General features: G+C 38.1%; 1 protein-coding gene and 1 long non-coding RNA gene across 2 annotated transcripts; both read left to right on the plus strand.

The window, feature by feature from the left end:
* Positions 1-342: 342 nt before the first annotated feature.
* Positions 343-1,680, plus strand: LOC147475581 (nicastrin-like). The gene is made up of 5 exons (XM_086585457.1): positions 343-407; positions 650-764; positions 1,157-1,239; positions 1,330-1,558; positions 1,665-1,680. Exons 2-5 carry the CDS (start codon positions 745-747, stop codon positions 1,678-1,680), a joined length of 348 nt encoding a protein of 115 aa, XP_086441583.1. The 5' UTR covers positions 343-407; positions 650-744.
* Positions 1,681-2,793: 1,113 nt separating this feature from the next.
* LOC147475582 (uncharacterized) lies at positions 2,794-4,212 on the plus strand. The gene is made up of 4 exons (XR_015208524.1): positions 2,794-2,931; positions 3,125-3,209; positions 3,296-3,603; positions 3,766-4,212. It is a non-coding gene; the product is annotated as an uncharacterized LOC147475582 (long non-coding RNA).
* The last annotated feature ends 21,793 nt before the right edge of the window (positions 4,213-26,005 follow it).

The raw sequence follows: 26,005 nt of genomic DNA on the forward strand, positions 1-26,005 counted from the left end.
TAGGAATTTGATTTTGGATGATTGAATTGAGGAGCTATTGTTGCAGAAGTCAGTTTTTCAAGTGTTGGGTTTCATGTTTAGGATTTTTGTTAATAAGTCTTGGAAAATAATAAATCTTGTTACTTTGTGAAGCTGTTGTGTCCGTCTGTGTCGAAGCAGTGTGTAGAAGAAGTAGTGGTGTTGGAAGATGAGAAGGTGGACATGGGGTTCATCTCGTTTCGTTTCTTCGGTAGGGACCCCGCTTGTCAAGCTCCTTGCAGAACTTAATCGGATTGTGTCGATCCCTTCTTCTTCCCTCACTTGGAAATCCCTACTCTCCTTCGCCCCTCCATGAGTTTCCCCAGCAGGCTCGACCGACAATGATCCTATTATAGTCCATGGCAAGCTCTGCAACTCCGGAACCAAGAGTAAGTACTACTCGATCGTTATTCACTCTAGTTTTTGTTTCTTTTCGTACTACTTGTTAATTTGCTTATTCTGTTCCGGTTAATCTTACTAGTGAAATCGGTTTACTTAACCTTACTGGTGAAATCGGTTGTGCGAGTATTACATATATATATAGTGTTAAACTCATTTTATTAAATTCTTTGAGTATTATGTATAAATAATAATAATTATTATTAAAGCATATGGTGGTCAATGTTATCAGATCCCGACCGAGAAAAAGTTGTTGCTCCAGTGGTAAGACTTAAGGATGTTGATAAGTTGACTAGTCCATCTGCGGTTTTGGTGTCACAAGATGAAATGGAGAACTTCTTTAACAGGTATGGATGTTCTTGTTTTATTTATTATTATAGTAGTTCATGCTTCGCAATTGTGTTACTGCAGCCTGTGGTGTGATATGGAAGATGTGTAAATAATAGTTTCTTTGTAGCTTGTGCTAGAATTTTGTGGTTGAGTTAGATGTTTATTGGTGTTAAATTATTCTTGGTGTGTAACACAAATCACATTGATGTTGTTGTGCAACACGATGAAATAGCAAATGCACTTTTCAGTGGCACTTTTACAATTACATAACCATCTCGACAATGTTACTTCTTGTTATAACTTCTAAGCTACCAATATATATTATTCATGGTGCTCAATATTGATGATGTTTGATTTGAACAAATTCTTTGCACTTAACAATGTTAAGTAATATATGTTTTTATTTCAGTGTATTAAACGATCACCACTTTGCGAAGAAAGTAGCTGGTGTTTTGGTTGAATTTGGAACTGAAGTCCCAACCACGGAAAGAGGTTAGCTCTGTAGTTTTTTATCCTTATTTTCAATTTTCTATCTATTTGAACAAAGCAATTAATAGTTTTCAAACTTTCTCTTCCTCATAGGATTTTCGCCTGTTGAAAAATTTCCACAAGTCAAATTTGCACCTTATAAGAACGTTGATTATATATGGAATTCAGCTGTAAGTCATGAAATGCATGAGATATATAGGGAGGTGAAGTATATGGGGTTTTACCTTGGTAGCCGGAGATTCCTAGCAGAAGTAGATATGCATTTAGATGTTGTTCATGGCCTTAATAGGACTCTAATCGAGCTGGTATTATTCTATTTTTGGTATAGACTACTTTCGGGGAACACATTGAGCATAAAGACCGGCCTTAGTCGGTATTATCTATTGTAGTGCTTTCTACATCCCAATTTTTAACATATCTTATAATAGGTGTAATATGGGATAAATTTGAGAATGGGATCATTGTATGTTTAGGTTGTTCGATATGGGTTATCACACTTCACGTTAAGATTCCGTGAAGTGCTAATTTTTTTGTAAAGAAAAATCATCATCTATTGCAGATTTAAACTTTTGAGCTTAGTTAATGCTTATTATTGATAGATATAAATAGTGTATTTATTTGGTAGTTTGATTTGTTTTGTTATGGAACAAGGCTTTCTTCACTAGTAGGATCATGTTGTTGTCATGTTGGTACCGGTTAATACTTATTTCTTAATTAGATTGTGGAATTAGATTGTGGTGTAACAGTTTGTTACTCCTTAAATTTAGAATGATATTAGAGTTTTTGTTTTGTGCATTGAAGTTGCTAGGATTTCGTTGAAGAAAGAGGGTTTGACTTGAGCTGCATAATTCAATTGCAAAGTGATGAAACTGCTTAGTGGTGCAACCTTAGCATCCAAAAGTTTAGAAAGTACTATTATTTCTTGGGAGGGCCATGAAGTTACCTGTGGTATTAGGGAGTGGATTGTGTATATTGTTAGTAAAAATTTTGTCACTTTCACCATTTGAAACCTCATTCTCTTACTTCGAGTCATTTGCATATATCTTTCTTCATGCCTGCATTCTACTGCCTCGTACATAAAATTCTACATTCTAATTTGCAGCTTCAGTCTTCTCCTTAAATTATAATACGTTTTTTATGGTGGATGTTCCTAATTAGGTCATGGAAGTTGGATCTATTGGCAAAGCCTTTGATCGTGGGCTAAAGTCCTTGTTCGTCCATGCCACGAGGGGGTGAGAGTGTAGTCTATTATTTTAGTAGAATATCGTAATATGCATAATAAAATTATTAAAATATCCATTCCTGTTTGTTCTTTGACCAATTAATATATACTCATTGTAGCTTTGGAATTATGTGTGAGACATTTTTGTAATTTGTCCAATTGTGGGCGTTTTCTAGGAAGAAATTGGAAAATTGCTACTTGATATACGTGGCACATAATATTAACATAAGATCCCTAATGACTACATTGAAAGGACTCAATAAACTTGTTAATATTTTCATGCACAAGTCATTTTCCCTTGTGTTTTTTCTTATCTCTATTGTTTCTTTCTATAGGGGTCATCTGCCGCAAATAAGACATTCGATGCATTCCAGTACGCTCATGAATCACTTGGTTCAAATATTAAGATCTCGATGGCCAATAAATCAAATCCTGGGATACCTCCATCTTCGTTGATGTCATTCCTTAGAAAGGTTGGTTCATTGAACTAGATTTCTCAAATTATTGTTCCTACACTCCTTTGATTCTTAGGTAGAGGAAAGATGATAGATGTACTGGTGATAGATCTGAAAATTTTCAAAACGTAAAACGCTTGTGAACTGCTTTATTCATTTTTGCAAGTTTGTTTGTTTAGCCAGTCTTTCTGATGTTAGTTTTTTCTCCTAGGACTCTTCAATTTCTAGAATTGTCTTGGAAGATTTCAATACTGCCTTCACCAACAAGTTTTACCACAGCCGCTTTTATGATCTATGTGAGTTGAGCTATTTTTATGGGTTGCAACTGATTTTTTCCACAGCATTTATAATTTTATTTATTATGTTTTCTACTTTACTGCAGCAAATATTAACTCCTCTGCCGCTTCTTGTTTTCTATTGTAACGGCCGCTTCTTGTTGGCTGGTGAAGGATTATATTGGACCCACCAGTAACTGTCTAAACAACTACGTTGGTGTCCTTGTGGGAGAACCTTCCACCGCACCATTACTTGACTATGTTAGTGATATATCTAGATTTGTATGGAACTTTCTGGCTGAGAGAACATCTTTACCAAGCGAGAATGCAAGCATTGCTTGTTCAACTTGATAAAAGGTGAAGTATGCATTAGGTCGAAAAGAAGGGAAGAGCACATCGTTGTCTCCACGACGAGGTACTTTACTACGTACATAAAAGTAAGAGTTACATGTTGGTTAAAAAAAAGATAAAAGAGAGATCATTTCAGGTAATTTCTTGATGTTAGTGAAGGATGAGCCTTTACTTGATGTTAATTGCAAGTGTGCACTAACTAATTTCTATAAGTCGATCATTTCAGGTACATTCCTGCATATTCGACCCGGTTGAAGTTTGAATATGGAGTATGGCATGTTCTACCACCGGATGCATCTGATGTCATGGTCGGGCATGGTCGACCCAGTATGGACAGAGCTTCTGGGATGTAATTCAGCTTCGTGTTTACACAGTCCATCATGCGACTTATGACCATCTAATTCTTCTTGGGGGTATTGTTGTTACTCTTTTGGCTTACCTTGCAATAGTAGTTACCAGGACTGTTTTGACAAAGGCACTTAAGCGTGACTGAAAAAGAAAAAAAAAACAAGAAGAAAAAACTCACAGAAATCCTCATGACGTGTTGGAGATTCATTGACAGAGACAAATCTGATTGGACTGTTTACAATGAAACATGTGTAACTGATTGGTTTTGAGATTCTTGGTTAGATTGATGACTATATTTTTATAATAATGTTTAATTGATTGGTGGTTTTGTTTTTTGTTATTCATTTGTTGATTAAATTTGTGGAATGTGATCTTTATATCATATTTGCTAGAACTAGGTGTGCATGGTGGACATTATTTGACCCAGGATTTTTTATTTTTATTTTTATTTTATTTGCTACAATTTACTAACGGATATTTCCGTTACAAACAATAGTTAAGTAAATAGCACATCCATTACTAACGGATATATCCGTTAGAAATGACAAATTTAATCAGGCCATCAACAGTTATCTATCTGTTACAAAGAATTTTAGTAACGGATATAACCGTTACTAAAATTATTATCAGTAACGGTTATATCTGTTATTAATTTTGGCCTAAGTAGTGACGCCTTGAGCTAACGGATATAACCGTTAGTAAAAATATAAGTAACGGATATAACCGTTAGTAAACGCCTTTTCTGGTGTAGTGCTTTCCACTTTAGAAGCGATTAGTTCACCATGAGAATGGGTTTAATCGTTCACATGCTAGTTATGAATTGGTAGGAATGCCATGTGTAATTAGGGATTAGGAATAACTATAAGATTCGATTCGGATTATGACGATTAATGCCGTTAGTAGGATTAAGTCGAAGTTAAGGTGGAATCAATCCCCCTCTAACTCCTTATCATAGAATCAACGTAGCATTCCTATAGTTGTTCTAATAGTCGACTAGTTGCATCTTGTGGGTAGTTGCATCGTAGTCTAGTTGCCACTTCGTAAATCTCTCATTAGACTTTAGAGTAAGAGTACTTATACGAAGAGAACATTAACATGCGGAAGGACTAGGAGTGGAACGAATCACTCTACTCCACTATATCTCATAGGATTGAGAGTAGAATCTTTGATAAACATAGGCAGCATAAGATAGTTTTAGTTTACTTACGTTTTGAGTTCATCGTTCATTTCGTAGGTAAATTATTCAATTTTATGTTTTATCAAATGGCGCCGCTGCCATCTTAGTTTAACATTCGCATTGTTTTCGTAGTGTAAGTACTTTTCTTAAAGTCCCATTTAACCCACCCACCCTTGTTTGATTCATACTGTGGTTTTCCGTTTCATCGTTGAAAAATTCCGCGACAAAATTACACTGAAGCGATCGGGCGCTATATAAGGAGCACTGCGCCTCTATAACACGGAACACGAAGCGACCGCCCCATACCGAAGCGACCAGCCTAAGTTATTGGAACACGAGCCGACCGCTTTATCTGCGACCAGCTTTAATTCTGCCTAATATATATTTTTCGAGAATTCTACGGTTTTGATTCGAACTTTGATTTTTCAAGTTTTTCGGTGTTCTAACTTGTTATATACACCTAACACACGCGTAAACAAGACGCTTATTCATAAGCGAAGCAAGGACTTAATCAGGTATTCCTTTCTTCCACCCGCGATCTCCTATTAAAGGTTTATACTAGTATATCGTAATTGTTTAGCTAAGTTTGGTTTTAGCCTTGTATGAGATTAAGGTCCGGGCGAACAAAAACAACTAACGTAATTACACAACAACGCGTCAACAAACAAGTCTATCTAGTATACCACCCACTACACCTCTAGCTACTATTTCACACACACATCGCGACACAATGCCGAAGAAGAAGAGACTCCTCTCTCGACTTCTACAAAGCCTTGAGTGATAGCCCCAAATCTTGCATCGTTCTAGCAGACCCGATTGGGGATTTCGAATCCCCAAATATTTTAATTTGTTACCCGTTTTTATGGATTAGACCATGAGAAACCTTATCACACATCGTAGGATTGAACAAGTCCTAACAACATTCCACCATCCTACGGTTGGTGCGGAACAAATTAAACTCGTGGTATTCCCTTTCACCTTAGCCGATAAGGCGTCTTGGTTAACTGCTTGGCGCCCTAATTCGTGGACTCGTGGGCTAAACTTGTTCATTTGTTTATGGAACATTTTTACCCACCCCTAAAGACGGATGAGATGCTTTCCAAGATTCATTTCTTTTCGACAAAATCCTCATGAAACATTTTCAGAGGCTTGGAATCGCTTTCACCGATCTCCTTATAGAGTGTCCACATCATAACTTAGCTTAAAGACACGTTAGTTAGTGCCTTTTCAAAGGACTTCTACACCACCATAAAGAAGTCCTAGACATAATGAATGGGGTAGTTTCTTAAGCAAAGGAGCCTTGGAGGCTTATAAATTTTTAGAGGATCAAACTAAAGTTTAAATAACAACTGGGGGTAGTGATGATATCCACCGCCCGCTAGTTCATCAAATACTGATTAAGGTCGCCGTTATGTTTGAAATTAAACACGATCCCGAAGCTTAAAACTCTAATCCAATCACTCACTAAAAGGTAGAGGCCATTTCTGTTCAACAAAAGCCTATCCCCGTCATGAATGTAAATTCAAATCCATGTAGTTTCTGTTGGAGCCCTAAGCATCCCGACTTCCACTGTCTTATAGCCTATGAACAGGCTTGTTCCATTAATAGTGAACCTAACACCCCTTGGAGACAAAATCCCAACTTTGGTTGGAGAAATAACCAACACGTCACACCTCCAGGGTACAATAATCAATATGTTAGGCCAACACAAAGTTTTAACCAAGCTCCACCACGACAAGGACAGGGTCAGGGTAATTTTAATAATTATAACAACCAAGTGCAACCTCGACAAGGTCAAGCACAAGGTCAAGGTAGTTATAATAATTATAATGCTAATAGAGGTATCGTTCCGGTAAATAATAACTATCAAAATTCACCCATAAATAATTCACGTGAAATAGTTCCAGTCACACCACCCGTGACTACTACACCCACACAACCGGATCGTCTTGACACCTTCATACAAGTAAGCCAAAAACTTTTCCAAACCATGGCTCAATCTAACCAACAGCTTCTACAATCCGTTAATAATTTAACCCAACAGTTGGCTCAAGATAAAGCCCAACCCAAAGGTGTGTTTTCAGGTCACGAAATACCTAATCCTAAAACAACAAATACAGCCTTTGAGGTAACCGATAATACTAGTAATGAATATGAAAATGTAGGTGAGCTAAAGGCCATCACCACTCTCCGTTCTGGCAGAGTGGTTGATAACAAAGTAACTATGCCTATAGTTACCCCACCAAAGTAGCCCCTACACCGCTATTTTACTAGATACCGAAATAGAACTGGGAGAGCCTACCATCGTAGAGGTACCGATTACAACCACAACTTAAGAAAGAAAGAAAGCCACGGTTAAACATCCAGGTGATACTATTGCTAAATATAGATAGAAACCACCGTTTCCACAAAAATTAGCCATGTTAACTAGGGATACAAATTATGAGGAGATTAGGGATGTTTTCAAGAATCTAACTATAAATCTTCCTTTCCTCGAAGCTATTAAAAAGCTACCACACCATGCTAAGTTTCTTAAGGAGTTGTGTACTACTAGGCGTAGGACCAATATACTAAAAGACGCCTTTTTAACAGAACAATTCACAACTCTATCTGAACATAATGGAATTGTTAAGTACAAGGACCCTGGTCGTCCTACTGTACAATGCACCTTAGGAGATGCATTATTAGACTTGGGGGCTAGTGTTAACTTACTCCCGTTTGTATAGACAAATAGGTCTAGACGAGATGCAACCCACTAAAATGGCGTTGCGCAATGATCGGTCTATTAAGTATCCTAAGGGTGTGGTCGAAAATGTTCTGGTAAAAGTTCAGGATTTTTACTATCCGGCTGATTTTGTCATCCTCGATACAGAAGTCGTTAACGACTCTGTCCCGATCATCTTAGGGCGTCCTTTCTTGGCAACCGCCAATGCATTTCATTAATTGCCGCGATGGTTCAATGTCCATGTCTTTTTGGCCATCTTGCTGTTGAAGTCAATGTTTTAAAACAAAGACGCGAGTTACGATTAGCCTATGGATGGAGAGGTTAGCATGATCGAGAGCTTTGCTCGAGATTATTTCAACAACACATTCCCTGATAATCATATGCCCAAATTTCTTTCATTTGGAAGTTCAGACTCCAACATTTCCATCATTACACTAGTCGATACACATATTACAGATGAGGATGAGATAGATGACTTTCTCAAAGATGTAGAGGACTATCATAGTAACGAGGATATGACCAATCTAGATGAGCAATTCGATGAGTTTCTTAGAGCAGGTGATGATTCACCCTATCAAGAACTACTTTGCACAACATCCACCTCGACTTCCCTCCTTCCACCCTTTCAAAGGAATCTCGAGTTTGCACTCGATCCTTTTGTGTCTTCTGTGCTTTATAACTTTTTAAATCCACCTAGTAAACAAATACTTCAGAAGACAAAAGCGTTTGACACCTTCATTTTCAGACTTGAAACAGTCCCTACACACACCATGAATGAGTTTTGTGCTAAAACCACATCCTCATTGTTTACATGCTGTCCTTCTATAACTTATCCATATCCACCATATTCTCCACAACTGATAAAGATAAAATGAATAGCTTACCTACGAAATGAACGATGAAATCAAAACGTAAGTAAACTAAAACTATTCTTAAGTGTCTAATTTATCAAAGATTTCTCTACTCTCAATCCCTTGAGATATAGTGGAGTAAGAGGTTCGTTCCACTCCTAGTGCTCTAGCATGAAATTGTTTTCTAATCTAATTACTCAGTCTTAAGTCAATGAGAGCTTTACGAAGGTGATATACTACGATACTTATTGAATTTGATTACTTGAATTTAACTACGAATGCTATGGAAATATGATTGTGCTTGAATCTAGATAAAGGATTAGAGGGGAATTGAATCCACCTTGAATCCAACTTAATAGCCTAACATAGATTCTTGTATCTCGATTCTTACGTTCTTACGGTAAGAAATTTGAGTTCTAATCCCTAGTGTTCATGGCATTTCTACCGAGTACTAACTAGCATATGAGGTCGTCCACCCATTCTCATGGCGAATCACGACCTTCTAGATTAGAATAGATTCTACAATGTTTCTACACTATACCACTAAGTTTTCATCAAGGCTTCATCAACCCCTCTAATGGAGGTTTTAGCCTTGAGTCATCAAACCATCATTTCCCATTTCATTATAACTACACATCATATTAAAATTCTAACTTAACTAAATTAACTAACAATGGTTCAATCTATTTAAACTACGGAATGATAATCAATAAGAATTAAAATTAGATCTATAAATTGAAATAACACAATTCGAAATTGAGAAAACAACTATTTTATTTATCTAATCAATCAAGAACAATGATTCAAAGACTTAATCTAAAACAAGAATTGAAAATGGAACTAAAGCTTAATTTAATTAATGAAAACAGATATAGAATTATCTATATTATTTTAGGTCTAACTAGCTACCATTAACAAAGAGCTAAACTTTGGTTTTTATACTTTCAGATCCAAAAATCGTGCATGGGCTTGGAGCCATGTTTTGGGTCAGAGAATCAGGCCCAAAACCCAATTCTTTCAGTCCAAAAAGACCTCTTCAGCTGCAGTTGGATTCCACAGACTTTTCGTCTACTTCTGCTCCTTTGATTGGGTCAAGACTTAGACCATTGGAAAGCTCTTTCTGAGCCGGTCGTTTTGACATAAGGTAGGCCCAATTCCGAGGTCTGAGTCCAAAGATACGGCTTTCGGAAAGCGACTTGTGTCTGTTTTCACCATGTCGTGTCGACTTTTCAGCTTTTGACCGGGCTTTAGGAAGGCTTTATCTTCTTGAATCTTGGCATTTAATCACGGAACTCCTTAGTAACCGACCTTTTCTCCCTTATCTCACTAAAGTGGCATATTTCTGCACATAATGGACTTTGAAGCCTGAAATGCATAAAAACACGTAACCAGTGTTAACTCTTAATTATTACTCATATAATTGGTCCAAAAGTATGACTGTTAAAGAGTTAAAACTACAGTTTTGGGCTCTTATCAAACCACCCCCAAACAACATTTTGCTTGTCCTCAAGCAAAGATGAGAAATTAAAATAAGTGACCAAAAATGGAGTTCTATCTACTCTCGTTTCGCTGAGTGCGATTGCATTGACCCTATGCAACAAGGCCTTAAACCACTAGGAATTCCCTAGTGGACGAAGTTATAGCCCGTGAGAGTTTTCCAATGAAGGTACTCACAAACTTCAACTATACTACAACGACTAAGAAATAAAACTATTGTTTTCCTCATTCATGTCTCAACTATCTATACATCTCACTAGCAATTGAATAAGAATAACCAAGTCAAAAACCTAAACTAATATATGCATAATAATCAATCATCTATGATACAAATATATATACTATGAGTAATACTATGAAATGCCTAGCAGGTTCGTTTATGAAAACTCGGAATATCGTCCTTAAGTAGGTCCTCACATAAATGTCAAGACAAAAACCACTCTGATTTTTTCACTAAGTTTATTTTGCTCCGATTAATGCGGTGGGCACACTTTGCCTTACAATCTCAATGACAACAAGGAAGCCGGGGTCGATCAAACACATTTGCCACTTACTATCACACTAACCTATTCCTAATTGAGCTAGAGGTCTTTATTAGGTGTTGCGGGGATTAGGAGATGGTTTAAGAAGGAAGGAAATAGATATTCAAAAGGACAAGTATGAGATAATAGAGTCTTCATATTATGTAACTTAGAGAAAACCTTGTTATTTTCTTTTGCTTCTATACTTTGTTTCCATCCTTAGCCATATTTTTGTTTTTATTTTCTTTGGCTTTTGACTCCCTTTTATTCTATTTTTGGAGTTTTTATTTATTTCTATATTATTTTTTTCTTTCCTTGGATGGAAACTTCTTTTCTTTTTCCAAGCAACTAACTAATTTTTGTTTACCAAGGTTTTTCTTCTTCTTTCTTCACTCATTCTATTCCTCGGACTTATTCTAAATTGGGTAGGTTGATTTATTTTTTTTTATTTTGTTTTGTTTTTGTAATGGGGTAAAGGAATTGTGGTTTATGGAAGGCTAAAGAAAGGCTCAGAGGGGTGACTCTTGGGAAAATAATTCATAGGTTTGAATTCTGGCTATATCGATCCAAAAGGGCCTAAATTCTGCTAGGATATGGCATAGTGATCAAGCAAGTGGACGCGTGTGATATCTCTATCCGGATTTTACTTCTCCTTGTGTCATTTTAATTAATTGTTTATTTCATATAAGGCTTTAGGCTATATTCTCACACAGATTTGTAGAATAAGTACTCTAGCCTAGATTTTAGAAACTTCATTGCTAACAATCATAGATACTCATGTAATATATTTATAGATAGATGCAAAGATTATTACCTATATATTAACCTAAATTTCTAACAATTATTCTGATGCAAAAAGCATTGAGACTTCTAGATTGTTAAGAGCATGGAGAAAGAAAACAATACCAATATTCCTAAGTGTATAGCATAACTTATTTATTTATATTTTTGATTTTTTTTTAAAAATTTTAACTAGAAAACAAATGCATATTATACATATCTATATCCTAACAGATGCCTCAATTACACGTGTTTCTATGCCCCAAACAAGAATCATGCTTTGTCCTCAAAGTATTGTAAATAAAGAGGGTAGGAAAAATACCATTGAAACGTGTGAAATTCGGGGAACATCCGCAAAACAAAGTTAGAACGCACTACTATAGAAAATAAACCGACCGTAAACTCTATACACAGTTCCACCCATTATGGGGTTAACAAAAATGAAATTGCTTGGGACATAAGAAGACACTAAAAACTAAAACTTACCTTATCTCCGCTTTAAGCATCCTCCTCCTCATTAAAGATATGAGGTTCCTTCAAGATCCTGCCGGTCCATTATAACTTGCAAGCTTGCCACCATTTATCATCTACTAATGCTAACCTGTTAAGTGTTATTATGTCTGATGGGATGTACGGGGCGACCAAATGAGGCTGCACCTGCCATCCCAGCCAAGTCATTATTCGCAATGAGCGAACCACCCTATTGGTGGGTCTCATGACTTCAACCCTTTTCCAATCTGTGAATTGTGCACAGAATATAGGTAAACAACTACGCATGATGCGGCTTACCAACACAGGCATAAGAAGATACTTACGTCTCATGGTTTAGGCTTTCTTTAGACTAGTGACCAAAACTCGGGGAATGTCATAGCGGCGACGTCCCTCAACTAAAGCGAGGAAAATGTCACCAGCAGTACTGTTTGCAGAAATGAACTGCCATTCCCCCAAAATATTCATCAGGATGAATAACATGGTGGTGCCTACGTTTAAGGAAAGGCTACCAAGGGCAATGCTATATCGCCCCTGGTCCATTACTCGAAATACCTATAACACCCCGTCTTTTATTTGCATTTCCTATAATAATATTAATAGTAATAATAATAATAATAATGTAAATAGAAAACAGAAATAGGATATCCAGTAGTTTTGGAAAAAAAAACCCGTAAGTAAGTAGATAGGTTTAAAACCCTGGTTTTTCGGAGAGGTTTGAAAAACTAGAAAATAAGGGTTTCTCACGTAGAGTTTTGAGGTTTGAAAAAAAAAGGTGAGAGTTTTACTGAGAGAAAAAAAGGGGTTTTGAACGAGGAAGATTATCGTTTCGCGTGACAGTAGACGACGGGGTTTCGATTTCGGGGAGCTGTTCGGGCTGTTCGGTTTTAACAGTGAGTAGTCTTTTTTATTTCTATTTCACCTCACCTTGAGTTTTATAGTTTTAATGGTACGAAGAAAAACTTAGTTTTCCACTTAGTATTTTTATTCTGTATATTCTTCCGTTGTTGTTTTCTGTCGAATTGATAAACATGGTAATCATATTGATTTGCGAGACTATGAAATGGTATTGGGAAAGTTTTGTGTGCTGTTCATGGCGGCTTATGCCCAACAGCATAAATCGTCTAGGATTTCGTTTGAACTCTTTTATGGTGGTATTGAAATTGTATGGTAGTTGTTTTGGGTTGTAAGGAGATTGATTGTCGCGAGGGATTGAGTGTAGATTAGGTGGGGAGGGTGTGTGAGTCTTTGTGGAAAGCTCCAAGCAGCCATTAATGGCGGCACACCCATCCTCCAGTAAACCATTCGAACTGTTTTGTTATCAAACTGTGATTGGGTATGGTAGTTGTTTTTGGTGTATGTGAATTGATTGTAGGGAGTATGGTGGAGAGATGAGTGGTGTTCCGGCGAGTGAGGATTTCACAGACCATTGATGGCATCAAATTCGAATTTTGGCAGTATAACAGAATCATGATTTGTTGATATGGGTAGCTAGGGTTTTTCTCCCTGAACCAAACCGCTGGGTTTGTTTTAATTAGGGGTGGCCGGTGGTGGCTGTGTGGTGGTCGGTGGTGGCTGGAGAAAAAGGGTGAAGGAGATGAACAGTAGCCAAAAAACGATTTTGGGCTTGGGCCAAAATCGTGGGCTAATATCTTTTTGCTTTTGGACTTTTAGTTTTTGACTTTAAGATTAGACTATGGGCCTTAGGATTTGGGCTTTTGGGTTTTGGAGTTTAGGCGGGTTGACCAGAGTTGATTTGTTGACTTTGACGAGTTGATTTGTTGACTTTGACCAGGGTTGACTTTGACCAGTTGACCCGAAAATTTGACTTTTTCCTAAAATTATTATTCGGTCTATTAGGATAAGTTTAGGACTATTAGCATGTTTGACTTAGGCTAGGACCTTTATAAATATACATGTGTACGTGTATTTACTGCTTTGTGATTTTTCAGTCTTTTGCGATACACAACGTTATGACACTTATACATCCATGAAATTAATAACGCGTAAACCAAAATTAATTGAATCAAGATATTCCTACGTTATCTGAAATAATATATACAATAAAATACAATAATGCGTAAACAAAACTTACCGCACCCTTTTAGAACTCTCCACGCCTCAAGTTTTAGAATTGAGTTTATGGCTGATGAAGTCATATGTAGGTGGGCATTTATTGAATGTGCCATAAATGGCCCGTTAGTGTTATATAAGGGTATTCATTGAATGTGCCATGAATGACCCGGGTATTCATTGAATGTGTCATGAATGACCAAATTGTAGTTGACTGCCCTAAAGAGGAACTAAGGTATTTCGCCTTGCGGGTTAGTTGTATTCCTTGAATGAACGGGATGTAGGATTGGGTATTCCTTGAATGTGGCAGGAATGACCTAGGGCATTCATTGAATGTGCCATGAATGGCCCGTTAGTGATATGATAGGTATTCCTTGAATGTGGCGGGAATGACCTAAGGTATTCATTGAATGTGCCATGAATGACACGAGTTTTGTGCCCAAAGAGGTCGTGAAATATGTGAATGAAAGCCCAGAGATGGCTATGATATTGTGGTATTCGGTGGGGAGAGAGGCACGGGGAATGTGTGATTTGGCAAATGTGTGGAGTGCAAATCGTGGAGTAGGTACTAAAGGGTGGGTGTATAAGAAAAGTAATTGATTAAGTGATAAGAGAAATTTATTTGATGATGCAAGTGTGTTTGGGCTTACTTTTGAATACATATAGGATATGTACATATGTTATATACAAGTTCTAACTTTCTTTTGCAGGAGGGTAGGACTTAATAATATTTTGTGCAGGGACGCGGTCCTACCCTTATACAGCGGCGGATATCGGTAAGTGAAATTCAATTACTTAGATATTAAAAAATGGAGTTATTAGAATGAGTTTAATAAAATGGAGGTTAATAAAATGGAAGTTTTGCTTGGGAAGAAACTATGCCGTTTGAGATGACGGAACTACTTGTCTTCCAAGCTGAGAATGATTAGGTTATGATAGATTTAAAGTGTTAGTTGGATAAGTAAAGTTTGAAATGTTTATATGTGGTTAGTCTACTCATACCAGCAAATTCCATTTTGCTGACCCATGTTTGCTTTATTTTGGCAACGTGGGTGTGTTCTTGGGAACATAGGTGGAAGGCTGGAATGGAACGCGGAGTGTGTGATGGGATTCGTTCCTGGAGCGGTCCGTTAGTTTTCTTTTAGGTTTGATTTCTTTGTTGGAAGAATGTAATAACGTAGTTTACCTTTTTCATGGCATGAGGACATGGTAGTGATGAACTTTAATTGGAGAGTTTGTTTGATGTTTTATTTGGAAGGATGTTATCTTAATAAAGAGATTTCGGATAATTATTGGGATTATTTTATTTTAAGTTGTTTCTTTTATGACATGGCTATTAGGGTTTGTATGTGTAGTATTCTCCGTCATAGTCTGGGTTTTTAAACAAGTGAACCTAGTGATGTTTGAGATAGTTATATTTCAAATATTCACTTTGTTATTGCTTATTAGAAATTCAGGCTGTGACAATACCCCTCCCCCATAATAATCATGGAAATATGTATAATCATAAAGATATGCATTATCAGTCATATATGCCCATGTGTGAACAGGATCAGGTATTGGTATTCCTAAAACTAAATGACCAAATTTTTATTGAATTCATGTGTCGTGTCATCGACTACGACGGAGAATTCTTGATCTCCATCCCGATTACAATAGAATTTAACGTGGTCATAGAAATAAGCGAAGAAGTTGTGGTGAATATGACTCGTCATCACTTACCGATGAGATGGCGCCATCCTAATCGAGGATCGTGGTCGGAACCGGTGTCCATAGGTCTCGGTGCCCAACACATCTTCGAAAGACTGTTCAGGTATGACTACAGGAGATGTCATCTTAACTACTCTTTGAACAGTTCCACAAAAAATCTTGGAATGACCCTGTGAAAATTGGAAATTTCAGCGTTCCGCGAAGTCGTAGCGTGGCGCTTCTTCATTATAGCGGTCGGCGCTCTTTGTGTAAATGCAATTACAGTGTGTTATGGCGTGGGTCGGGCTTGGTATATGAATGGTCGCTCTAGGTCCAATACTGGTATGGTCACGCCGGTATGAGGGCGGTCGCTCGACAAAATTCTTCAAAAAAGGAAAGGGCAGCAGCGCTTCGTAAAAGTATTGAAATCGGAGTTTAGAGCAAAAAGATAGTAAAACTTGGAGTGGATAGTGCGGGAAGATGGTGGGATGTATTGTGGTTTGTTAGTGTAGAAAGAAGGGAGTTTAAATAGGTTATGAGCTTCCAAAGCGAATCGGGAAGTTCCCTATTTGTTTGAAGGCAATTTCATGAAATAGGAAAATTCCCAAAAACCGAAAACAAGCCATTTTCATGATTTCCTAAAAATCCTGGTATCTTTCATACTGGATTTTGAATAGTAACTTCTAAACTCTCCTAGATTTCATGCTACCACCGCACAAGTCATAGATATGCCGATATCGGCCAAATTATCAACCTTTCCTCCAAGACAACTTCACATATATATGATCATATAACGACTTATGCTCGGTCTAAATATTTCCACCCCCAAACAAGTCGGGAAGGTGGGGGATAAATGATAAAACAAGCAGTACTCGAAAATAACCAATTATATTAAAAATAAAATAAAATAAAAATCCAAACAACATTAAATAAACACATTACTATTTAAATTTAACTACTGAATTAAAATCCTTCTAATAAAACGAAATTATGAAATAACAAATGAACTCAGTTGGGGTGAACACCTAGTTTTATGATGATGATGGACCACGAGATGGAGATTGGCTTGAACCCTCGTCCTTTGGCGACGACGCTCATGCCTGTCGGACTCGGTGAAAACAGTCCTCCACGGGTGGCATGCGTCGTAGCATCTCTATTCGAACAAGCGTTGGGCTTCCATCTCGAGACCGAAAGTCGTGATCTTGGGTTTGTTGTTCTTGGTGGATAGTCTCCATGTTATACAAGATATCGTCGAAACCCCTTCGAGCATTTCAAATCTCCTCACGAAGGTTCCTTGCTTCTTTTGAACTACTATCCGTCTATTTGGGATATCTCCACAAATACCATAAACGCACAAAAGCAGTTTGCAACACTTGCACGCGTTCTACATTAGAATTACACTTCTCTAATGCATCTTCATCCATCCATGTCATATCTTCCCTTTCATCCTCCGACTCATCCATTTTTCTTGGACAACGGCCAAGTCTCTTGGATGCAATCCGTATAGATACTTGCATTAGAATGCAATTTGATCTTAATAGGAGCAAGTCTTGCGACAAACTTTAAAGGAGAGCATGATCTTAGTGATCAATACGGGGAAGAGGCTAAACTCTTCCCCACTCCTCGAATCACATTAAACATTAAATCAAGGATGCAGAAATTATACTTCTTTGTTTGCAAAATCCGAGAACGCGTCGGACATTGCGGGCCGATATCATCGACTTTTGTCTTTCAGGGGCGTTCCTACCAATCCACCTGAGCTCTGACCCGGTTGATTGGTTCTCGTGGTGGTCCGGGCGGACGAATGGGATGTCGGATTGTATTCACCCTCCACGACAGTATCCTTCATCAAAGCAGGAACTCCAGTATACTGGGATTCCTGAATTGTCGTTACTAGGTTGCTTTCAAGCGTAATTCCTAACAGTTCAGCTAACAACTGTCGAGTTACTTCTTCCGCATTCCTCCTAACTTTATGAAAATCCTATCCCCTTCCAATTCTTACTTTTTATAAAACTGTTCTACCAAATAATAGTGATAGAACTCCTCAGTTGAGTACCAGAGTCCGTTCCAATGTCTCTTGAACATCTCCGCGTCGTAAAATGGCGCGAAACTGTCGGAAGCAAACGCGTGTTCCGGCAAAATTCTACGTCGTAGCGCCATTGAAATTTCTTAGACTACTAATGGTTTGTAGACTGTGGGGAGGCGAGTTTTGAAGAAAACTACTAAAAATGGGCGTTGGTGGCGGTGGTGGTGGTGGTGGAAACTATAATTGTTGGCTGTTTTGAAGTTGGGTTGGTGGTGATGATTGTTTAGAAGATTTAGGTGGATTTGATTTCCTTGGTGTAGGTGTAGTTAGGTTTTCTTCCCTCTCTCTATATTTATTTTTTATTTTGGTTTCCAAAATTTAATTTAACTTGTAACCGGCGGTTTGGGATTGAAGTGGAAACACTGTGCGTGCGGGTTGGGAAGGAAGGAGACGCGCAACGTGCGTGCGGGTTGGGCCCAAGCCCGGTTTGAATTCGAAATTTTTCAATTTTTAGGCGCAAATTCAAACTCAATTTGCCGCCGTTCTTGGCCGATTTTGGCGAATGAGTTATGGAAATGATCAGTAGAGAATTTCCAATCCAATGATCCATAAAACACTCAATTCCAACCATGGGTGACGTATAAGAGGGTGGAAGAATGCCTCGAAGTGCGTGTGTGACGTAAGTTATGCGAACGAAGGAAATCTTAGTTTAGATTATGTCAACCCAATTGAACTAATGGGCCTAAACAAAACCAATGGAAAGTTCGAACAATCCCGATGGAAAGATCGACTGCCCACCCCCAAACAAATTTTTGAACACAAAATTTGTTTACAACGTGGGTCGTTTAAAGTCAGATTCCCAAGACTTGTTGGATTGCTATTTCTATGATTTTAAGAATTTTAATTTTAATTTTATATGTTTATTATAAGAAACACGAAAAACAATAAATATATAATTCACTCCATAGAGGAACATGACTAAAAAAATGAGAAAACATGCAAAAGTGGAAAACGTGAATTATGTAAAGCTGTGGACTTAGGATCCGGTACTTATGACCACACACTCCATAGGGAGGGCCGGTTACCTGAATGGTGTACTTATCGGTATATGGAAATGAAAGTAAGTACACCAAATGACAAGGGTGGATCCTCATAGATGTGGTCCCTGTAAAAGGACTTCCTACATCGGGGATAGAAGTTCGTGAAAATGTTTTAACCGTTGACCATTAACTTGAAAGGTACTATTGTCATTTGGATTTACCAAGGTGATTGCCCCGTAAAGGGGTGACTTGATAACTAGAAAAGGGGCGGACCAATGGGTTTTAGTTTGCACGGGAAAACATGTAGGCGGGAGTTGTAAAGCAAAACCTTTTGACCGACCACAAACTCTTTGCGCCAAGATATGCTTATCATGAACACGTTTCATGTTAGCTTTATAATCCTTCAGCGAGATCGATGCGAATCGCCACGGATTTCTTCAAGCTCATTCAATTGCAACTTGCGTTTGACACCTGCCTCATCAATATTGAAGTTAAGGCTTTTTATAGCCCATAGAGCCGCGGTGCTCTAATTCAACGGGCAAATGACATGGTTTCCCAAAACAAGTCTAAAGGGAGACATACCTATAGGAGTTTTGAAAGCAGTTCTATCGCCCATAAGGCATCCGATAGGCGCTTTGACCCGATCTTTCTTATCGGGGTTCTGATTGTTTCTAAAATCTTTTTTGATTTCCCTATTAGAAACTTCTACTTGTCCGCTAGTTTGTGGATGATAAGGAGTTGCAACTTTGTGTGTAACTCCATACTTTTTTTCACTAGGGATGCAACAACTCTGTTGCAAAATGTGTTCCACCATCACTAATGATGGCTTTAGGAATGCCAAACCCACAGAAAATATATTCTTTAATAAAAAATACAACTGTCTTATGGTCATTGCTACGGCAAGCTAGGGCCTCTATCCATTTAGACACGTAGTCCACGGCAACTAGAATATAAATGAAACCGTGGGAAACTGGGAAAGGACCCATGGAATCAATGCCCCAAACGTCGAAAATTTCTACAATCAAGATTGGATTTAATGGCATCATATTACGTTTCGTAATTTGCCCAAGTTATTGGCAACGTATACACGTCTTGCAATGCACTTGGGCATCTTTAAAAAGGGTAGGCCAATAAAATCCACATTGCAGAACTTTAGCGGCTGTTTTCATCCCACTAAAATGTCCACCACACTCTTTGTCATGGCAGAACGATAGAACTTCATTATATTCCCACGGGGAATAAAGCGGCGAATAACTGATCCGCACAATACTTAAAAAGGTAGGGCTCATCCGGTGAGTATAACTTAACTCTGGCCAAAAACTTTTTACGTTCATTCCTTGACCAATTATAAGGCATAACATCAGCCGCTAGATAATTTACAATGTCAGCATACCATGGTGCTAAAAAAATGGCATACAGATGCTCATCAGGAAAAGAGTCCGGTATGGACTCCGGAATCGATCGATCGCCGTTTGTGAGTCTAGATAAGTGGTCGGTAAGAATTACGTTTTCGACCCTCTTTTTGTCCTTTATTTCTAATGTGAACTCTTGCGGAGAAGGATCCATCGGATTAATCTGCTTAGCATCCTTCTTTGCAAGAAGGTACTTTGGCGGCTGCATGGTCCGTGTAAACTAAAGTTTTAGAACCAACCAAATAAGGACCTAAACTTATCTAAAGCATATAAATGACGGCTAAGAATTCTTTTCTGTAGTTGAATAATTTCGTTGAGCATCGTTTAATGTTTTACTAGCATAATAAATGACAGTGGACTTATTATCTAGTTTTTGTCCCAAGATTGCACCAACTGCATAGTCACTAGCATCACACATGAGTTCGAAAGGTTTAGACCAATCGGGAGGCTGTATAATTGGTGCAGAGGTTAGGGTGGCTTTTAAAGTTTCAAAAGCCTGCTTACAGTTAAAATTAAAATCAAAGATTGCATCTTTCAAAAGCAGATTAGTTAAAGGCCTAGCTATTTTCTAGAAGTCTTTAATAAATCGCCTATAAAAACCTGCATGGCCTAGAAAGGCTCTAATATCACCGGACGGTCCGTGGTTTAGGTAAGTCGCTATCTTATCTAGTTTGGCCTTATCCACTTCGATGCCATCACTAGATACAATGTGACCTAGTCTTATGCCCTTTTCACCATGAAATGACACTTTTCCCAGTTTAAAAGCGAGGCTATTTTCTTCACACCTTGTCAAAACCTTAGATAGGTTAGACAAACGATGCGTGAAGGAGTCTCCATAGATAGAAAAATCATCCATGAAAACTTCCATAAAGCTTCTACCATGTCACTAAATATATGAAGCATACATTTGGAAGGTTCGGGAGCATTACAAAGGCCAAAAGGCATCCGTTTATAGGCATACGTTCCAAAGGGACATGTGAAGGTAGTCTTTTCTTGGTCATCAATATCAATAATAATCTGAAAATAGCACGAGTAGCCATCCAGGAAAACAATAAAAGCATGACCCAGCTAGGCGTTCGAGCATTTGATCTATAAAAGGTAAAGGAAAGTGATCCTTTTCGTGTCATAGCATTTAAACGTCTGTAATCAATACAGATCCTCCATTTCATAGGACCTTGTGTGACAACATAGTCACCCTTTCCGTTACGAACCATGGTAACTCCTGATTTCTTAGGAACTACATGAATGGGGCTTACCCATTCGCTATCAGAGATGGGGTATATGATACCGCGATCGAGTAATCGTAAAGACTTCTTCCCTAACCACCTCTTTCATGGCGGGGTTCAAGCGGCCGAGGTTCGGGCGAAGTCTTCGCGTTATCCTCCAAATGGATACGATGAGTGCAAACATTAGGGTCAATTCCCTTAATGTCAGCTAGGGAAAAACCAATCCGCAACCGATGTTCCCTAATCACCCGGATTAACGCGTGTCTCTTCATCCATAGATAAGAGAAGATATAATTACCCGGATGACTACCATCCGGATCGAGTTGAATATATTTTAACTCGGGGAAGGGTTTAAAGACGGGGTGGAAGGAAAATCAATAGATGTTTCGTTGGGGTCCTCATTTTGCATAATGAATACTTGCTTAGGTAGCAAGTCTTCATACTCAATATGTGGAGCAACCGAAGTGTCTACAATTGGTGTGGACTCAAGGATGGTGTTGACTTCCTCTAAGTAGGAGTCATTTACAAAATCTAACTTTCCAAAAGAAAGGAATTTGTACATATTGTTTTGAGGAAACGTGTTGTTAAAATAATCTTGAGCTAAGCTCTCTATCATGCTAACCTCCCCATCTATAGACGAATCTGGTAACTGTTTCATCATTTTAAAAATATTTACCTCAACTGTGAGATGGCCAAAAGATAAGGACATCTTACCATCGCGGCAATTAATAAGTGCGTTGGCAGTTGCTAAAAAGGGGCGCCCTAAGATGATCGGTACAGAGTCATTAGCGACTTCTGTATCGAGGATAACAAAATCCGCAGGATAGTAGAAATCCTAAACCTTAACAAGCACGTTTTCCACTACACCCTTAGGATACTTAATAGACACCGGTCCGCTAATTGCAGCGTTATTTTTGTAGGTTGCATTTCTGTAGAACCTATTTGTTTATACAAGTAATCACGGGGAGTAAGTTAACACTTCGCCCCAGTCTAATAAAGCGGTCGTCGTGTGGGAATCTCTAAGGTGCATTTTCTGATGGGGCGACCGAGGGTCCTTGTACTTAACAATTCCATTATTTTTCGGATAAAGTCGGAATTGTTCAGTTAAAAAGCGTCTTTAGGTATGTTGGTCTTCGCCTAGTAGTGCACAACTCTTTAAGAAACTTAAGCGTGATTAGGTAGCTTTTAATAGCTTCGAGAAAAGGAAGGTTTATCGTTAGATTTTGAAAACGCGTTCCTAATCTCCTCGAAGTTGGTATCCCCGGGTTAGCATGACTAATTTTTGAGGGAATGGTGGTTTAAGCTCTATATTTGGCATATGGCTCGACTTGATGTGTAACCTTGGCTTCGTTTCTAAGGTTGTGGTTTAACCGGGTACCTTTACGATTGGTAGGTTCTTCAATTTCTATTTCGATTATCTAGTTCGATATCCGGTGTAGGAGAATCGATGGGGTAACTATAGGCATAGTTACTTTGTTATCAACCACTTTTCCAGAGCGGAGAGTGGTGATGGCATTTAGGTCACCTACTATTGTCGTTTCCGTACTAGTATTACCATTTACCTCAAAGGCTGTGTTTGTTGTTTTAGGGTTTGGTATCGCTTGTCCTGGAAACACGCCTTTTGGTTGGGCTTTCTCTTGGGCTAACTGTTGTATGCCCTGATTTATGGATTGTAATATCTGTTGGTTTGATTGAGTCATTGATTGGAAAAGTTGTTGGGTAACCTGTATAAAGCGTCGATACGGTCCGGTTGTGTAGGTGTGTAGTAGTCACAAGTGGTGCATTTGGAACTATCTCACGTTGATTATTTATGGGTGGGTTTTGATAGTTACTATTGTTAACCGAACGATACCTCTATTGGTATTATAATTATTATAATTATTCTGACCTTGTGCTACACCTTGTCGTGGTTGCGCTTGGTTGTTATAATTATTATAATTTCCTTGACCTTGTCCCTGTCCTTGCCTAGGTGGAGCTTGATTATAGTTGTTTGTTTGCCTAACATTTTGGTTATTAAACCACGAGTTGTAACTTGTTGATTGTTTCACCAACTAAAGTTGGGATGTTGTCTCCATGGGGCATTAGGAATAGGATAGTTATTAATGGAGCAAACATTATCTTGCTCTAATTGTTGTTGTTCATAAAGAGAGGACAATAGGAGTCCGGGGTGCTTTCGGGACTCAAAACGAAATTACATGGGTTGGAGTTGACATTCATGGCCGGGAATAGGTTTTGTTGAATAGAAATAGCCTATACTTTTTAGTTAGAGATTCGATTAAATTTTTAAGTTGGATCGGGTTTCATCTCAAACATACCGCGTGCCTTAACTGTTGAAGAGGAACTAGCAGAGGGGGATATCATCACTCCCCAATTGTTATTGCGTTTAGTTTGTTCTTCTAAAAATTTGTAAGCCTCGAGGCTCCTTTACTTAGGAAACTACCCCATTCATTATGTCAAGGACTTCTTTATGGTGATGTTGAAGTCCTTTGAAAAGGCAACGAACTAACGTGTCTTTTGCTAGGTTATGGTGTGGACACTCTATTAGCAAATCGGTGAAGCGATTCCAAGCCTCGAGAAAATGATTCATGAGGGGGTTACGTCCGGAAGAAATGAATCTTGGAAAGCATTTCATCCGTCTTTAGGGGTGGGTAAAAATGTTCCATAAATAGTGAACAAGTTTAGCCCACGAGTCCTGAGTTAAGCGCAGGCGAAGTTAACCAAGACAACGCCTTATATCGGCTAAGGTGAAGGAAAATACCCTCAGTTTAATTTGTTCCGCACCAACCGTAGGATGATGGAATGTTGTAAGGACTTGTTCAATCCTACGCATGTGTTGGTAAGGTTTTTCATGGCCTAAACCATGGAAAATGGGTAACAAATTAAATATGTTTGGGGGGATTCGAAAATCCCCCACTGGGTCTGCTAGAACGATGCAAGATTTAGGGCTATCGCTCAAAGCTTTGTAGAAGTCGGAGAGAGGAGTCTCTCTTTCTTCACCTATTATGTCAGGTATGGTTGGTGGGATAGTAGTTAGAGGTGTTGTGATTGGTATACTCGATATGTTTGTTTGTTGACGGTTAATTACGTTCGGTGTTTTTCTCCGACCAGACCTTAATCTCATGCAAGTCTAAGTCTAAACACGAAAACAATCCAAACAATCTTGATATATTAGTATGAACCTCTAACTGGAGATGCGAGGTATGGAAGAAAGGAATACGATAAGCGTCCTTGCTTCGCTTATGAATAGCGCCCTTGTTATGAATAGCGTCTTGTTTGGCGTGTTCGGTGTAAATAACAAGTTAGAACAAAAAAAAAAAACTTAAAAATCGAAGTTGAAACAAACTGTAGAAATCCATAAAAATTTTGCATAGAGGCGGTCGCTCCTTGTCTAGATAAGTGAGCTGGTCGCGCGGTTTGGTATGAGGGCTGCGAATTTCGAAATCCGATAAGTGAGGTATGGAGGTCGCTCGAAGTCCAGACTATATAGAGGTAGCGCTCTCCTTATAAGCGATCGCGCTCCGTGTAATTCTGTCCCGGAATTTTTCAACGAAGGATGAAAATATGAAGAAACATTTGAGGAAATCTAGAGACGAAGAATGGGCAGAAATTTGGCAGACTATTATCTTTTTAGCGATGGTAAGGAAATGCATTTCCTTAAAAAGAGGACCTGACCTTCACATCTATTTGGATGGTAAACTTGAGCTTGCCATTGTACATATATCTAGCTAAACCTTATGTTTGGTATGCTATTGTTTTTCATGTTTCGTATGCTATTGTTTTTCATTATTTCGTGTGCTATGTTTAGTGTGGTATTGAACATTTTATTGTTTTTTCTGAATAATATATTATGTTCTCCAACCTTTCTGTTCCAGCAATCTAGCCCTACTTTTGCTCACGGTTCTCAGGTACTTTCTCTCTTTAATTATTGATACTTCGAGGACTAAGAATCATTTTGTTGGGGGTGCTTTAACCCTGTAGCAAATATTAGGCAAATTGTAACCTGTATATGGTTTTTATTTTCATGTTAATAATTGTACTTAGTGACAAAGTCTTGTTTCCTTTTCAATGATGAAAATTGTCAAGAAATCTCACATTAATATCCGAATTAGGATTTGTTTTTAAGAAACTTAAGATAATACGTATGCAATAGTTTATACATCTTTTCATGAACATTCATGTACTGAGTATCATCGATTGTACATAGCAGTAAGTTTCTGGAACCAACGGTTAGTTACTTAAACTATAAATCCTGTGAGAATATAACCAAAAACCTTGATATGAGTGATTTGTGTGTGATGACGAGGAGGAGTAGTTTTTCCGATTAGAAAAAATCACGATCTACTTACTTGATCACCACCGAACCCTAGGTGAGAATTTAGGCCATCTTTGGATCGACATAGCTAAAAATTCTTACCTGTTACAAATTTTACTACTAGTCACTCCACTGAACCTTTCATCAAACCTTTCACTTTCAAAAAAAAAAAAAAAAAAAAAAAAATTCCTTACCCGTCTATTAAACCAAATAAAAGAACCTACCTAAGTGATGAGTATGAGAAATAGGATGAAATGTGGAAAGAATAAAGATAAAGACTTGTCCCAAATAAAAGTCAGT

The sequence above is a fragment of the Coptis chinensis genome, chromosome 9, assembly GCF_015680905.1.
Source record: "Coptis chinensis isolate HL-2020 chromosome 9, ASM1568090v1, whole genome shotgun sequence".
NCBI classification, from domain to species: Eukaryota; Viridiplantae; Streptophyta; class Magnoliopsida; order Ranunculales; family Ranunculaceae; genus Coptis; species Coptis chinensis.

Bases quoted from the DNA above. Each gene is read 5' to 3' on its own strand.
- LOC147475581 (XM_086585457.1), top strand. From the start codon at position 745: ATGGAGAACTTCTTTAACAG. The intron at 765-1,156 runs GTATGGATGTTC...TTTTTATTTCAG, and splicing joins ATGGAGAACTTCTTTAACAG to TGTATTAAACGATCACCACT. The intron at 1,240-1,329 runs GTTAGCTCTGTA...TCTTCCTCATAG, and splicing joins AGTCCCAACCACGGAAAGAG to GATTTTCGCCTGTTGAAAAA.